This window comes from Cherax quadricarinatus, chromosome 78, assembly GCF_038502225.1.
Source record: "Cherax quadricarinatus isolate ZL_2023a chromosome 78, ASM3850222v1, whole genome shotgun sequence".
In the NCBI taxonomy this organism is placed as follows: Eukaryota; Metazoa; Arthropoda; class Malacostraca; order Decapoda; family Parastacidae; genus Cherax; species Cherax quadricarinatus.
The window spans coordinates 18628943-18643942 of NC_091369.1; the positions used below are offsets into that span (position 1 = coordinate 18628943).

General features: G+C 46.4%; 1 protein-coding gene across 2 annotated transcripts in view; it reads left to right on the forward strand.

Moving 5' to 3' along the window:
• The window catches only part of LOC128701483 (carboxypeptidase B-like), a 176863-nt gene that overhangs the window by 38512 nt on the left and 123351 nt on the right, over nt 1-15000 (forward strand). For both annotated transcript variants that reach the window (XM_070101749.1, XM_070101750.1), the window contains exon 3: nt 13443-13564. In XM_070101749.1, coding sequence (XP_069957850.1) covers nt 13443-13564 — 122 coding nt within the window. The remainder of the gene's footprint in view (nt 1-13442; nt 13565-15000) is intronic.

Below are 15000 nucleotides of genomic sequence, written 5' to 3' on the forward strand. Positions count from 1 at the left end.
TTACTGAGGTATCGGAACGCTATCCGTAGGTTTGCTAGGCGCCCGTATGCTGCAGCAGTTATCTGATTGATGTGCGCCTCAGGAGATATGCTCGGTGTTATACTCACCCCCAGATCTTTTTCCTTGAGTGAGGTTTGCAGTCTTTGGCCATCTAAACTATATTGTGTCTGCGGTCTTCTTTGCCCTTCCCCGATCTTCATGACTTTGCATTTGGCAGGGTTAAATTCAAGGAGCCAGTTGCTGGACCAGGCTTGCAGCCTGTCCAGGTCTCTTTGTAGTCCTGCCTGATCCTCATCCGATTTGATTCTTCTCATTAACTTCACATCATCTGCAAACAAGGACACTTCTGAGTCTATCCCTTCCGTTATGTCGTTCACATATACCAAGAACAGCACAGGTCCTAGGACTGACCCCTGTGGAACCCCGCTTGTCACAAGCGCCCACTCTGACACCTCGTCACGTACCATGACTCGACGTTGCCTCCCTGTCAGGTATTCTCTGATCCACTAACTTTAGCAGTAACCTCTTGTGAGGAACTGTGTCGAAGGCCTTCTTGCAATCCAAGAAAGTGCAGTCTATGCGCCCCTCTCTCTCTTGTCTTACTTCTGTCACCTTGTCATAAAACTCCAGTAAGTTTGTGACACAGGATTTTCCTTCCCTGAAACCGTGCTGGTTATCGATTATACACGTGTTTCTTTCCAGGTGCTCCACCACTCTCCTCCTGATGATCTTCTCCATGACTTTGCATACTATGCACGTTAGTGACACAGGTCTGTAGTTTAATGCCTCGTGTCTGTCTCCGTTTTTAAAAACTGGGACTACATTTGCCATCTTTCATACCTCAGGGAGTTGCCCAATTTCAGTGGATGTGTTGAAGATCTTTGTTAGTGGCACACACAGCATCTCTGCTCCCTCTCTAAGGGCCCATGGAGAGATGTTGTCTGGTCCCACCGCCTTTGAGGTATCAAGTTCACAGAGAAGCTTCTTTACCTCCTCCTCGGTTATGTGTACCTCATCCAACACTTGTTGGTGTACCTCCCTGTTCTGATTTCCTGGAGTCCTACCTGTTTCCACTGTAAATACTTCTTTAAACCTCAAGCTGAGCTCCTCACATACCTCTTGGTCGTTTCTTGTGAACTCCCCATCATCCTTCCTCAGTTTGATTACCTGGTCTTTGTCTGTTGTTTTCCTCCTGATGTGGCTATACAACAGCTTCGGGTCAGACTTGACTTTCGATGGTATGTAATTTTTGTATTGTCGCTGAGCCTCCCTTCTTATCTGTGCATATTTGTTTCTGGGTCTTCGGCTGATCTCTTCATTTTCCTGGGCCCTTTGTCTTCTGTACCTTTTCCATTCTCTAGTACACGTAGCTTTTGCCTCCCTACACCTTTGGGTGAACCAAGGACTCGTTCTGGTCTTCCCATTATTTCTGTTTCCCTTGGGAACAAACCTTTCCTCTGCCTCCTTGCCTTTTGTTGTCACAAAGTCCATCATTTCTTTTACTGGTTTTCCTGCCAGTTCTCTCTCCCACTGAACGTCTTACAGGAAGTTCCTCATGCCTGAGTAGTACCCCCTTTCGTAGGTTAGTTTTTCCCATCCTATTCCTGCTACTCTCTCCACTTGTAGCTTAACTATGTAGCCAAAGCACAGAACCACATGATCACTAGCTCCTAGCGGCCTTTTATACGTAATATCCTCGATGTCCGAACTACTCAAGGTGAATACAAGGTTCAGTCTTGCTGGATCATCCTCACCTCTCTCTCTGGTAGTGTCTCTAACATTTTGATGCATGAGGTTTTCCAGTACCACATCCATCATCTTGGCTCTCCATGCTTCGGGACCCCCATGGGGCTCCAGGTTTTCCAAATCAATCTCCTTGTGATTGAAATCACCCATAACTAGTAACTTTGCTTCCCCCATGTGAGCTCTTCTAGCCCCCTCGGATAGTGTGTCAACCATTGCTCTGTTGGTCTCGTCGTATTCTTCTCTTGGCCTCCTGCAGTTCTGTGGTGGGTTGTACATTACTGCAATTACTGCCTTATGGCCCTCAGACTGATTTGTTCCTACTAAGTAGTCCCTTTTGCCCGTGTCATCCATACCTTCCATTTACTCAAATCTTCACTGGTTTTTAATGAGCAGTGCAACCCTCCTCCCCCTCTTCTCATTCTATCTTTCCTGAGGATTTTATATCTGGGTGGAAAGATTGCATTTGTTATCCTGGTGAATTTTGTTTCTGTAAGTGCTATTATGTCTGGGGATGTCTCCTTGATACTTTCATGCCACTCCTTACATTGGGGTTGGGGAAGTAGGAGACCTGATAAGGAACTTTGGGTGGTTGCTGTGGGGGTGGAGTTTGTAATGAGGTGGGTGGGGGCATTGGATACGGCATGTATGTTTTGGGTTAAAATGTTTGGTTGCATTGGGGTTGTCCTGGTTGGGGGGCTTCTGTAGGTGGTTGTGAGAGATGCTGTATTTGATCTTCCTCCTGAGTCTGGGTTCTCCTGTCACGGAGGCTGTGTCTGATCTTCCTCCTGTTGCGGTGGAGATACACCTTCCGGTATGCCAGCATGTCTCTTAGTCTTGCTTTCTCCTGCAGGATCCTGTTCCAAGTAGATTCTGCCTTGAAAGTCACTTTCACTGGCCGGGTTCTTCTTCTAGCAAACCCCCCTTTTCTCCGAAAATTTCTCAGCAGGGTCATGTCATCTTCTCCTATTGCTTTTATGATGCTTTTGATCGCGTTTTTCTCCCCTCGTCTTCTTGCTTTGTAAGTTTCCCCTTCAACTTCCTGGAGCCCATAAACAAAGACTGACCTCTCTCTTTCATTCTCCCACTGCATATCCCTGTGTATCCAATGATTCGATTTAGTTTCCTCCATTGCAGCTTTCCCTTCTTCAGTTTCATCACTATCTATTGTCCTTGGGCCCAGTGGCCTGTCATTTTCCCTTCTCAGCTTTCTGTGGGCTCTGCTGTGATCTGTTAGGGCCTCCACATACACTCTACAGTTCCCTCGATTGCTCCTGATGTGATTCTCTCTTTTTCTCGGGCTTCACAATGCTCTGATAGGGCTTTTGCATGCAGTTTCACCCCTTCATTCCACACAGTCTCCTTGTTTGTGACTGAGGTAGCAGTCTCTGAAGTCATTCCCAAATTGTTTTTTAATTCTTTAGGCTGTTTCATATTTTTCAGTTCCTCTTCTAATCTCTGTATCCTAGCCCCTGCTGCTGTGACTTGCATCTCCCACTTCTTGCTTTCTGCATCTATTCTCTCTTCCATTCTCATGCTAAGTTCTTCTAGCTTCTTTCCCCATTCATGTTCCCTTTTTATTAGCTCTGCTGCCCAATTTTCCTTTGCAGATTCATCCTCCAGTCTCTTGGGTTTCCTACCTGCTCTCTGGCAACCCATTTTCTTTTCTTTTCTTTTGTGATGTGTTGGTCCGAGTGTGGGGGAGGCTAGGGAGGTAGAAGAGGAAGCTGTAGACAGTTGCTAAATGGGAGAGGGGTGAGGAGGGGGATTGAGGGAGGAATATGGGGAGAGAGGAGGAGTGAGAAGCACATGGGGAGAATGGGAGAGGGAGAGGAGGAGGAAAGAGAGAGAGGTGGAGGAGATGGAGGTGAGAGAGAGGGGAGGATCAGGGAAAGGAGTGGGAGATTGGTGGGGAGGGTGTAGGGGAGAGAGAGAGGGAGAGAGAGAGAGAGGGAGAGAGAGAGAGAGAGAGAGAGAGAGAGAGAGAGAGAGAGAGAGAGAGAGAGAGAGAGAGAGAGAGAGAGAGAGAGAGAGAGAGAGAAAGTATGTGTGTGTGTGTGTGTGTGTGTGTGTGTGTGTGTGTGTGTGTGTGTGTGTGTGTGTGTGTGTGTGTGTGTGTGTGTGTGTGTGTGTGTGTGTGTGTGTGTGTGTGTGTGTGTGTGTGTGTGTGTGTGTGTGTGCGTGTGTGTGTGTGTGTGTGTGTGTGTGTGTGTGTGTGTGTGTGTGCCCGTGTGTGTTTGCATGCGTGTATGCATACACATGTGTAGAGCACCTACACATCTTCCCGCACCTGTGCACTCATAATACACCTATCGCCTATCCCTCTCTTCCTTACTGAATGCTAACAATAACTCTGTTTCTGGTACTCAGGCTGACTAGAGGAGAGTGGACACTTAACTTCCAACTATGGCAGAATGCCTGCAGCTACTTATCTGACTATTTACCACAGAACAGGTGAAAAACTTGCATGTGTGGGAGCGAAGTGGTCATAGCGGTTGCCTTACTGGGTGCTGGGGTGTCGCATGCATCTGATCCTTCCAAATATTTGAGCACCTAATTTGATTATCTACGCTCTTATGTGCTTCACTCGTCACTATAAGATTTTCACTTTTCTGTCCAGATATTTACACTTCTTTCCGCATATTGCACACAGAACTTAACTATAGGCAGCTTCACGCCCAAGTGTGATGCAGACTTCTGTGTATTTTTATCTATTGTTTCTTCTGTTTTTGTTATTTTCTCACTCTATCCTTACGTTGCTGTTCCCTCACTAATTTAAATTTGCACTTATCTCTCTCACTTTGGGGCCGCCACTTATCCTGTTATTTGTTAAAATTGTGATAACTAGTAACAACAACAGTGCCTGCCTGGATGACCTACTTGCCCTCACTCTCCTATCAAATAATGGAACTTTCATATTTTCTATAAAACTGTTTACTTACACTCACCTTTCTCACTTTGGTTAACTTGTTTCTCAGTTGTGGAGTTGATCACTGACCTCTGCCGGATATTAAATATAAACACTAATAACCAGGGATCCCGGCTGTGGCTGTTAAACTCTTGACGTTGTTTTGTGACTGTGTGTGTGTGTGTGTGTGTGTGTGTGTGTGTGTGTGTGTGTGTGTGTGTGTGTGTGTGTGTACTCACCTAGTTGTATTCACCTAGTTGAGGTTGCAGGGGTCGAGTCCAAGCTCCTGGCCCCGCCTCTTCACTGGTCGCTACTAGGTCACTCTCCCTGAACCATGAGCTTTATCGTACCTCTGCTTAAAGCTATGTATGGATCCTGCCTCCACTACATCGCTTCCCAAACTATTCCACTTACTGACTACTCTGTGGCTGAAGAAATACTTCCTAACATCCCTTTGATTCATCTGTGTCTTCAGCTTCCTACTGTGTCCCCGTGTTGCTGTGTCCAGTCTCTGGAACATCCTGTCTTTGTCCACCTTGTCAATTCCTCTCAGTATTTTGTAAGTCGTTATCATGTCCCCCCTATCTCTCCTGTCCTCCAGTGTCGTCAGGTTGATTTCCCTTAACCTCTCCTCGTAGGACATACCTCTTAGCTCTGGGACTAGTCTTGTTGCAAACCTTTACACTTTCTCTAGTTTCTTTACATGCTTGGCTAGGTGTGGGTTCCAAACTGGTGCCGCATACTCCAATATGGGCCTAACGTACATGGTGTACAGGGTCCTGAACGATTCCTTATTAAGATGTCGGAATGCTGTTCTGAGGTTTGCTAGGCGCCCATATGCTGCGGCAGTTATTTGGTTGATGTGCGCTTCAGGAGATGTGCCTGGTGTTATACTCACCCCAAGATCTTTTTCCTTGAGTGATGTTTGTAGTCTCTGGCCCCCTAGACTGTACTCCGTCTGCGGTCTTCTTTGCCCTTCCCCAATCCTCATGACTTTGCACTTGGTGGGATTGAACTCCAGGAGCCAGTTGCTGGACCAGGTCTGCAGCCTGTCCAGATCCCTTTGTAGTTCTGCCTGGTCTTCGATCGAATGAATTCTTCTCATCAACTTCACGTCATCTGCAAACAGGGACACCTTGGAGTTTATTCCTTCCGTCATGTCGTTCACAAATACCAGAAACAGCACTGGTCCTAGGACTGACCCCTGTGGGACCCCGCTGGTCACAGGTGCCCCCTCTGACACCTCGCCACGTACCATTACTTGCTGCTGTCTTCCTGACAAGTATTCCCTGATCCATTGTAGTGCCTTCCCTGTTATCCCTGCTTGGTCCTCCAGTTTTTGCACTAATCTCTTCTGTGGAACTGTGTCAAAAGCCTTCTTGCAGTGTGTGTGTGTGTGTGTGTGTGTGTGTGTGTGTGTGTGTGTGTGTGTGTGTGTGTGTGTGTGTGTGTGTGTGTGTGCGTGCGTGTGTGTACTCACCTAGTTGAGGTTGCGGGGGTCGAGTCCGAGCTCCTGGCCCCGCCTCTTCACTGATCGCTACTAGGTCACTCTCCCTGAGCCGTGAGCTTTATCATACCTCTGCTTAAAGCTATGTATGGATCCTGCCTCCACTACATCGCTTCCCAAACTATTCCACTTACTGACTACTCTGTGGCTGAAGAAATACTTCCTAACATCCCTGTGATTCATCTGTGTCTTCAGCTTCCAACTGTGTCCCCTTGTTACTGTGTCCAATCTCTGGAACATCCTGTCTTTGTCCACCTTGTCAATTCCTCTCAGTATTTTGTATGTCGTTATCATGTCGTCCCTTTCTCTCCTGTCCTCCAGTGTCGTCAGGTTGATTTCCCTTAACCTCTCCTCGTAGGACATACCTCTTAGTTCTGGGACTAGTCTTGTTGCAAACTTTTGCACTTTCTCTAGTTTCTTTACGTGCTTGGCTAGGTGTGGGTTCCAAACTGGTGCCGCATACTCCAATATGGGCCTAACGTACATGGTGTACAGGGTCCTGAACGATTCCTTATTAAGATGTCGGAATGCTGTTCTGAGGTTTGCTAGGTGCCCATATGCTGCGGCAGTTATTTGGTTGATGTGCGCTTCAGGAGATGTGCCTGGTGTTATACTCACCCCAAGATCTTTTTCCTTGAGTGAGGTTTGTAGTCTCTGGCCATTAAATTCGAGAAGCCATTTGCTGGACCAGGTGTCCAGTCTGTCCAGGTCTCTTTGAAGTCCTGCCTGGTCCTCATCAGATTTAATTCTCCTCATTAACTTCACATCATCTGCAAACAGGGACACTTCTGAGTCTAACCCTTCCGTCATGTCGTTCACATATACCAAAAATAGCACTGGTCCTAGGACCGACCCCTGTGGGACCCCGCTCGTCACAGGTGCCCACTGTGATACATCATTACGTACCATGACTCGTTGTTGCCTCCCTGTCAGGTATTCTCTGATCCATTGCAGTGCCCTTCCTGTTATATGCGCCTGATGCTCTAGCTTCTGCACTAATCTCTTGTGAGGAACTGTGTCAAAGGCCTTCTTGCAGTCCAAGAAGATGCAATCTACCCACCCCTCTCTCTCTTGTCTTACTTCTGTTATTTTATGTGTGTGTGTGTGTGTGTGTGTGTGTGTGTGTGTGTGTGTGTGTGTGTGTGTGTGTGTGTGTGTGTGTGTGTGTGTGTGTGTGTGTGTGTGTGTGTGAGTGAGTGTATGTGTGTGTGTGTGTGTGTGTGTGTGTCTGTGTTTGTGTGTGTACTCACCTAATTGTACTCACCTAATTGTGGTTGCAGGGGTCGAGACTCAGCTCCTGGCCCCGCCTCTTCACTGATCGCTACTAGGTCCTCTCTCTCTCTGCTTCCTGAGCTGTATCATACCTCTTCTTAAAACTATGTATGGTTCCTGCCTCCACGACTTCACTTGCTAGGCTATTCCACTTCCTGACAACTCTATGACTGAAGAAATACTTCCTAACGTCCCTGTGACTCGTCTGAGCCTTCAGCTTCCAGTTGTGACCCCTTGTCCCTGTGTCCCCTCTCTGGAACATCCTTCTCTGTCCACCTTGTCTATTCCCCGCAGTATCTTGTATGTCGTTATCATGTCTCCCCTGACCCTTCTGTCCTCCAGTGTCGTCAGTCTGATTTTCCTCAACCTTTTCTCGCACGACATTTCCCTGAGCTCTGGGACTAGCCTTGTTGCAAACCTTTGTACTTTCTCTAACTTCTTGACGTGCTTGACCAGGTGTGGGTTCCAGACTGGTGCTGCATACTCCAGTATGGGTCTAACATACACAGTGTACAGTGTCTTGAACGATTCCTTAGTAAGGTATCGGAACGCTATTCTCAGGTTTGCCAGGCGCCCGTATGCTGCAGCATTTATTTGGTTGATGTGTGCCTCCGGTGATGTGCTCGGTGTTATGGTCACCCCAAGGTCTTTCTCCCTGAGTGAGGTCTGTAGTCTTTGTCCACCTAGCCTATACTCTGTCTGCGGTCTTCTTTGCCCCTCCCCAATCTTCATGACTTTTCATTTGGCTGGATTGAATTCGAGAAGCCAGTTACTGGACCACATGTCCAGCCTGTTCAGGTCTCTTTGCAGTCCTGCCTCATCCTCATCCGATTTAATTCTTCTCATCAACTTCACATCATCTGCGAACAGGGACACTTCAGAGTCTATTCCTTCCATCATGTCGTTCACATATATCAAAAATAGCACTGGTCCTAGAACTGACCCCTATGGGACCCCGTTCGTCACAGGCGCCCACTGTGATACCTCTTCACGTACCATGACTCATTGCTGCCTCCCTGTGTGTGTGTGTGTGTGTGTGTGTGTGTGTGTGTGTGTGTGTGTGTGTGTGTGTGTGTGTGTACTCACCTAGTTGTACTCACCTAGCTGTGGTTGCAGGGGTCGATTCACAGTTCAGGGCCCCACCTCTTCACTGGCCGCTACTAGGTCACTCTTCCTGCTCCATGAGCTTTATCATAGCTCTTCTTAAAGCTATGTATAGATTCTACCTCCACTACATCACTTCCCAGCCTATTCCACTTCCTAGCATTTCTGTGACTGAATAAATACTTTCTAACATCCCTGTAATTCATCTGAGTCTTCTACTTCTAGTTGTGACTTCTTGTTTCTGTGTCCCATCTCTTGGAACATCATGTCTCTCTCTACCTTGTCAATTTCTATCAGTATTTTATATGTCGTTATCATATCCTCCCTATCTCTCCTGTCCTCCTGTGTCATCAGGTTGATTTCCCTTAAAATCTCCTCGTAGGACATAACCCTTAGCTCTGCGACTAGTATTGTGCTAACCTTTGCACTTTCTCTAAATTAATTTCTTGACGTGCTAGACCAGGTGTGGGTTCCAAACTGGTGCTGCTTACTCTAGTATGGGCCTGACATACACGGTGTACAGAGTCTTGAACGATTCCTTACTGACGTGTTGGAACGCTGTTCTCAGGTTTGCCAGACGCCCATATGCTGCATCAGTTATCTGGTTGATGTGTGCTTCCGGAGACGTGCTCGGTATTGTACTCACCCCTAGATCTTTCTCCTTGAGCGAGGTTTGCAGTCTTCGGTTATCTAGCCTATATTCTGTCTGCGGTCTTCTTTGCCCTTCCCCGATCTTCATGACTTTACATTTGGTGGTGTTAAATTCTAGGAGCCAGTTGCTGGACAAAGCGTCCAGCCTGTCCAGGTCCCTTTGTAGTCCTGCCTGATCCTCATCCTGTGTGTGTGTGTGTACTCACCTAATTGTACTCACCTAATTGTGGTTGCAGGGGTCGAGACTCAGCTCCTGGCCCCGCCTCTTCACTGATCGCTACTGGATCCTCTCTCTCTCTGCTTCCTGAGCTTTGTCATACCTCTTCTTAAAACTATGTATGGTTCCTGCCTCCACTACTTCACTTGCTAGGCTATTCCACTTGCTGACAACTCTATGACTGAAGAAATACTTCCTAACGTCCCTGTGACTCGTCTGAGTCTTCAGCTTCCAGTTGTGACCCCTTGTCCCTGTGTCCCCTCTCTGGAACATCCTATCTCTGTCCACCTTGTCTATTCCCCGCAGTATCTTGTATGTCGTTATCATGTCTCCCCTGACCCTTCTGTCCTCCAGTGTCGTCAGTCCGATTTCCCTTAACCTTTCCTCGTACGACATTCCCTTGAGCTCTGGGACTAGCCTTGTTGCAAACCTTTGTACTTTCTCTAACTTCTTGACGTGCTTGACCAATTGTGACCCCTTGTTTCTGTGTCCCATCTCTGGAACATCCTGTCTCTGTCCACCTTGTCTATTTCACGCAGTATTTTGTATGTCGTTATCATGTCTCCCCTGACCCTCCTGTCGTCCACTGTTGTCAGACCGATTTCCCTTAACCTTTCTTCATAGGACATTCCCCTTAGCTCTGGAACTAGCCTTGTTGCAAACCTTTGCACTTTCTCTAATTTCTTGACGTGTTTGACCAGGTGTGGGTTCCAAATTGGTGCTGCGTACTCCAGTATAGGCCTGACGTACACAGTTTATAAAGTCTTGAACAATTTCTTACTGAGGTACCGGAACGCTATTCTCAGGTTTGCCAAGCGCCCATGTGCTGCAGCAGTTATCTGGTTAATGTGTGCTTCTGGCGATGTACTCGGTATTATACTCACTCCTAGGTCTTTCTCCTTGAGTGAGGTTTGCAGCCTTTGGCCACCTAGCCTATACTCTGTCTGCGGTCTTCTTTGCCCTGCTCCGATCTTCATGACTTTGCATTTGGAGGGGTTAAATTCTAGGAGCCAGCTTCTGGACCACACATCCAGCCTGTCCAGGTCTCTTTGTAGACCTGTCTGGTCCGTGTCTGATTTAATTCTCCTCATTAACTTCACGTCATCTGCAAACAGGGACACTTCTCTTCCGTCATGTCGTTCACATATACCAAGAATAGCACTGGTCCCAGGACTGACCCCTGTGGGACCCCGCTCGTCACTGGCGCCCACTGTGATACCTCATCACGGACCATGACTCGCTGTTGCCTCCCTTTTAGGTATTCTCTGATCCATTGCAGTGCCCTTCCTGTTATACGTGCCTGTTCCTCTAGCTTCTGTACTAATCTCTTGTTAGGAACTGTGTCGAAGGCTTTCTTGCAGTCCAAGAAAATGCAATCAACCCACCCCTCCCTCTCATTTCTTACTTCAGTTACCGTGTCATAAAACTCTAGTAGGTTTCTGACAAAGGATTTGCCTTCCATGAATCCGTGCTGGCTGTCGTTTATAATCTTGTTCCACTCCAGGTGCTCCACCACTCTCCTCCTGACAATCTTTTCCAAGACTTTGCATACTATACATGTCCGTGACACTGGTCTATAATTTAGTGCTTCATTTCTGTCTCCTTTGTTAAAGATGGGGACCACATTTGCCTTCTTCCATGCTTCAGGTAGTTGCCCAGTTTCAAGGGAAGTGTTCAAGATTTTGGTTAGTGGCACACGTAGTGTCCCTGCTCCCTCCCTTAGGACCCACTGAGAGATGTTGTCCGGTCCCACCGCCTTTGAGGTATCAAGCTCACTTAGGAGCTTCTCCACCTCCTCCTCAGTTGTGTGTAATTCATCCAACACTTGTTGGTATATCCCTTGTTGCTGTACTCCACTGTTTTCTTTTCCCGTTGTCCCTTCAGCCTCCACTGTAAATACTTCCTGAAATCTCATGTTGAGCTCCTCACACATCTCCTGGTCGTTTCTTGTGAGCTCCCCACCTTCTTTCCTCAGCCTGATTACCTGGTCCTTGACTGTTGTCTTCCTCCTGATGTGGCTGTAGAGTAGTTTTGGGTCAGACTTGACTTTCGATGCTATGTCATTTTCATACTGCCACTGTGCCTCCCTCCTCATCTGTGCATACTCGTTTCTGGCTCGTCGATTAATCTCTTTATTCTCCTGAGTCATTTGCCTTCTGTACTTTTTCCATTCTCTAGAGCACTTAGTTTTTGCCTCCCTGTACCTTCGGGTAAACCAAGGGCTCGTTGTGTCCTTCCCATTATTTCTGTTACCCTTGGGAACAAACTTTTCCTCTGCCTCCTTGCATTTTGTTGTTACAAAGTCCATGATTTTGTTTACTGATTTTCTTACCAACTCCTGTTCCCATTGAACCTCCTGCAGGAAGGTCCTCATTCCTGTGTAGTCCCCCCTTTAATAGTTTAGCTTTTCCCTTTCTAATCCTGTTACCCTCTCCACTTTTAGCTCCACGATGTATTCAAAGCTCATAACTACATGGTCACTAGCTCCAAGGGGCCTTTCATATGTGATGTGCTCAATGTCTGAACTACTCAGGGTGAACACGAGGTCCAGTCTTGCTGGTTCATCCTCCCCTCTCTCTCTGGTAGTATCCCTAACATGTTGGTGCATGAGATTTGCCAGCACCACATCCATCTTCTTGGCTCTCCATGTTTTGGGACCCCCATGTGGCTCCAGGTTTTCCCAATCAATCTCCCTGTGATTGAAGTCGCCCATGACCAGTAACTTCGCTCTACTTGAGTGGGCCCTTCTTGCCACCTCAGCTAGAGTGTCCACCATTGCTCTGTTGCATTCATCATATTCCTCTCTTGGCCTCCTGCAGTTCTGTGGTGGGTTATACATAACTGCAATGGCCAACTTGTGTTCTCCTGACTGAACTGTACCTACTATGTAATCCCTTTCTCCAATCTCGTCCATACCTTCCATTTCTTGAAAACCCCACCGGTTTTTTATTAGTAGTGCAACCCCTCCTCCCCCCCACCTGCTCCTTCTATCCTTCCTCAGGATCTGATATCCGGGTGGGAAGATTGCATCTGTTATTATCCCAGTGAGTTTCGTTTCTGTAACCGCTACGATGTCTGGGAACAACTCCTTGATTCTTTCGTGCCACTCCTCACATTTATTCGTTATTGTATCCGCGTTCGTGTACCAAACCTTCAACTTCTTTTCAATAACTGTGGTCTGGAGAGAGAGGTGGGTTAGGGGGAGCAGGGGCCTATAGGGGGTTGGTGTGGGAGTGGGGTTTGTGATGTGGGGTGTGGGGGCAGAGGGCCTATGGAGGTTTCAGTGGGGGTGGGGGTGGTGTTGAGGGGGATGGGGGAAGAGGGCCTATGGGGGTTACAATGGGGGAGGGGGTTGTGGTGAGGGGGATGGGAATAGAGGGTACAGTGTGTGAGTTGCTGTGGGTTACTGTGAGGGTGGGGTTTGTGGTGAGGGGGATGGAGGGAGAGGGCACATTGTGTGGGTTACTGTGGGTTTCTGTGGGGGTGGGGTTTGAGCTGAGGGGGATGTACGGGTTACTGAGGGTTACTGTGGGGGTGGGGTTTATGCAGAGGGGGATGTGTGGGTTACTGTGGGTTTCTGTGAGGGTGGGGTTTCTGCTGAGGGAGAGGGGGGCAGAGGGTGCAGTGAGTGGGTTTTGGGTTAGGTCGTTTGATTGCTTTGGGATTGCCATGGTTGTGTTCCTTCTGTGGGTGGTACTGGAGGGGGTTGTGTTTGTTCTTCCACGTGGGCCTGATTTCTCCTGTTCTCCACCTTCCTTGCCTCCCATTCCTCCTTGCGACGTTGCACCCTCTCTTTCATTGTCATCCTTCTTGTGTTCTGTCTCGGTCGAGGTACACATTCCGGAACACCTGATTGTCCCTGTGTGTGTGTGTGTGTGCGTGTGTGTGTGTGTGTGTGTGTGTGTGTGTGTGTGTGTGTGTGTGTGTGTGTGTGTGTGTGTGTGTGTGTGTGTGTGTGTGTGTGTGTGATTTCTAATATAAAGTGAAAAGGTTGGTCACAAATTTTATTTGCTTTATCCCTGGCTGTTGCCGTTCTAAAGATGGCAGGTACTTCAGGTGGAGCTGAAAAAACGACCCAAGGATAACAAGCTATTTGAAGATTTCTTGGATCTAGAGAAAGATACCTACAGTATGCAGCTCCTGGGGAAGAACAGAAACAGAGGTAGGTGAGATTAAGTAAATGTGTTAATATATATATATATATATATATATATATATATATATATGTCGTGCCGAATAGGCAGAACTTGCGATCTTGGCTTAAATAGCAACGCTCATCTTGCCATATAGGACAAGTGAAAATTTGTGTATGCAATAATTTCGCCAAAATCATTCTGAACCTAACGAAAAAAATATATTTGATAGTGTTTGTTTAGTATTAAATTATTGTAAACGTATTTAAAATATATTTAGTTGGGTTAGGGTAAAATAAATTGTTCTTGTTATAATAAGGTTAGGTAAGTTTTCTAAGATTCTTTTGGTGCAAAATTAAAAATTTTTACATTAACATTAATGAAAAAAATATATCTTTAAACGTATAAGAGAAAGTTTCAGAAAGGACTTAATTTTAAATGAGTTCTTGCTAATTGACCAGTTTTACATATTCGGCACGACATATATATATATATATATATATATATATATATATATATATATATATATATATATATATATATATATATATATATATATATATATATATATATATATGTATATATATATATATATATATATATATATATATATATATATATATATATATATATATATATATATATATATATATATATATATATATATATATATATATAGTGCTAGTCATAGCATTTGCCTACCATACAGGGGAGTTTTTTTTTCGTGAGTGTATTATGCCGGTTAACAGTCGTTAGCATGACGTTACGGCCTGCCACCACACTCCACAGTGACTCCTCTGTGCTCACGTGGCTGCCGTGGTGAGAGGAAGTGTTGCACTTCTGTCTTTCATCCACCCCATCTTTTATCCGGTGTTCCTTTTGGTTATGGGGCTATACATGTTTGATTATGGATAAAAGGAAGTCTTTAACACCTGAAACTTTAGCTCAAATCATAAGGTGTCACAAAGCTGGGCACCAGACGAAAGAAATAGTGAAGAATGTTGATGTGTGTGAGCGTTCAGTGAGGAACTGGGTGCAGTGTTTCAATTCTGGTGGCGGTGTCGAGTTACCGTTTGCTAAACCTCGGCCTGGTGTTTCCAGGAAGACATCTGTTCATACCCTAACTGTGTTAAAGAAGCAGTTAGAGAGTGCGCCTAAGATAACTGCTAGAGAACTGAAAGAAAAGAACCCTCGTCTTCTCTCACATGTGTCTGTAAGAACTCTTAACGGACGTGTGTCAGAACCTGGCTACAGTAGTCACCGCCAGGTTAAGAAACAGAGCCTCACCTACCCACAGAAGATACATAGGCTGGATTATGCAAAGAAATATCTTCAGTGGAACCCTCAACAGTGGTCTGAAGTAGTTTGGAGTGATGAAGCAACCTTCACCATCACCTGTAACCGTGGTGGACATTTGAACCAGCCCAGAGGTAGTGACCCACTAGACCCGCGCTAAACCTGTGGG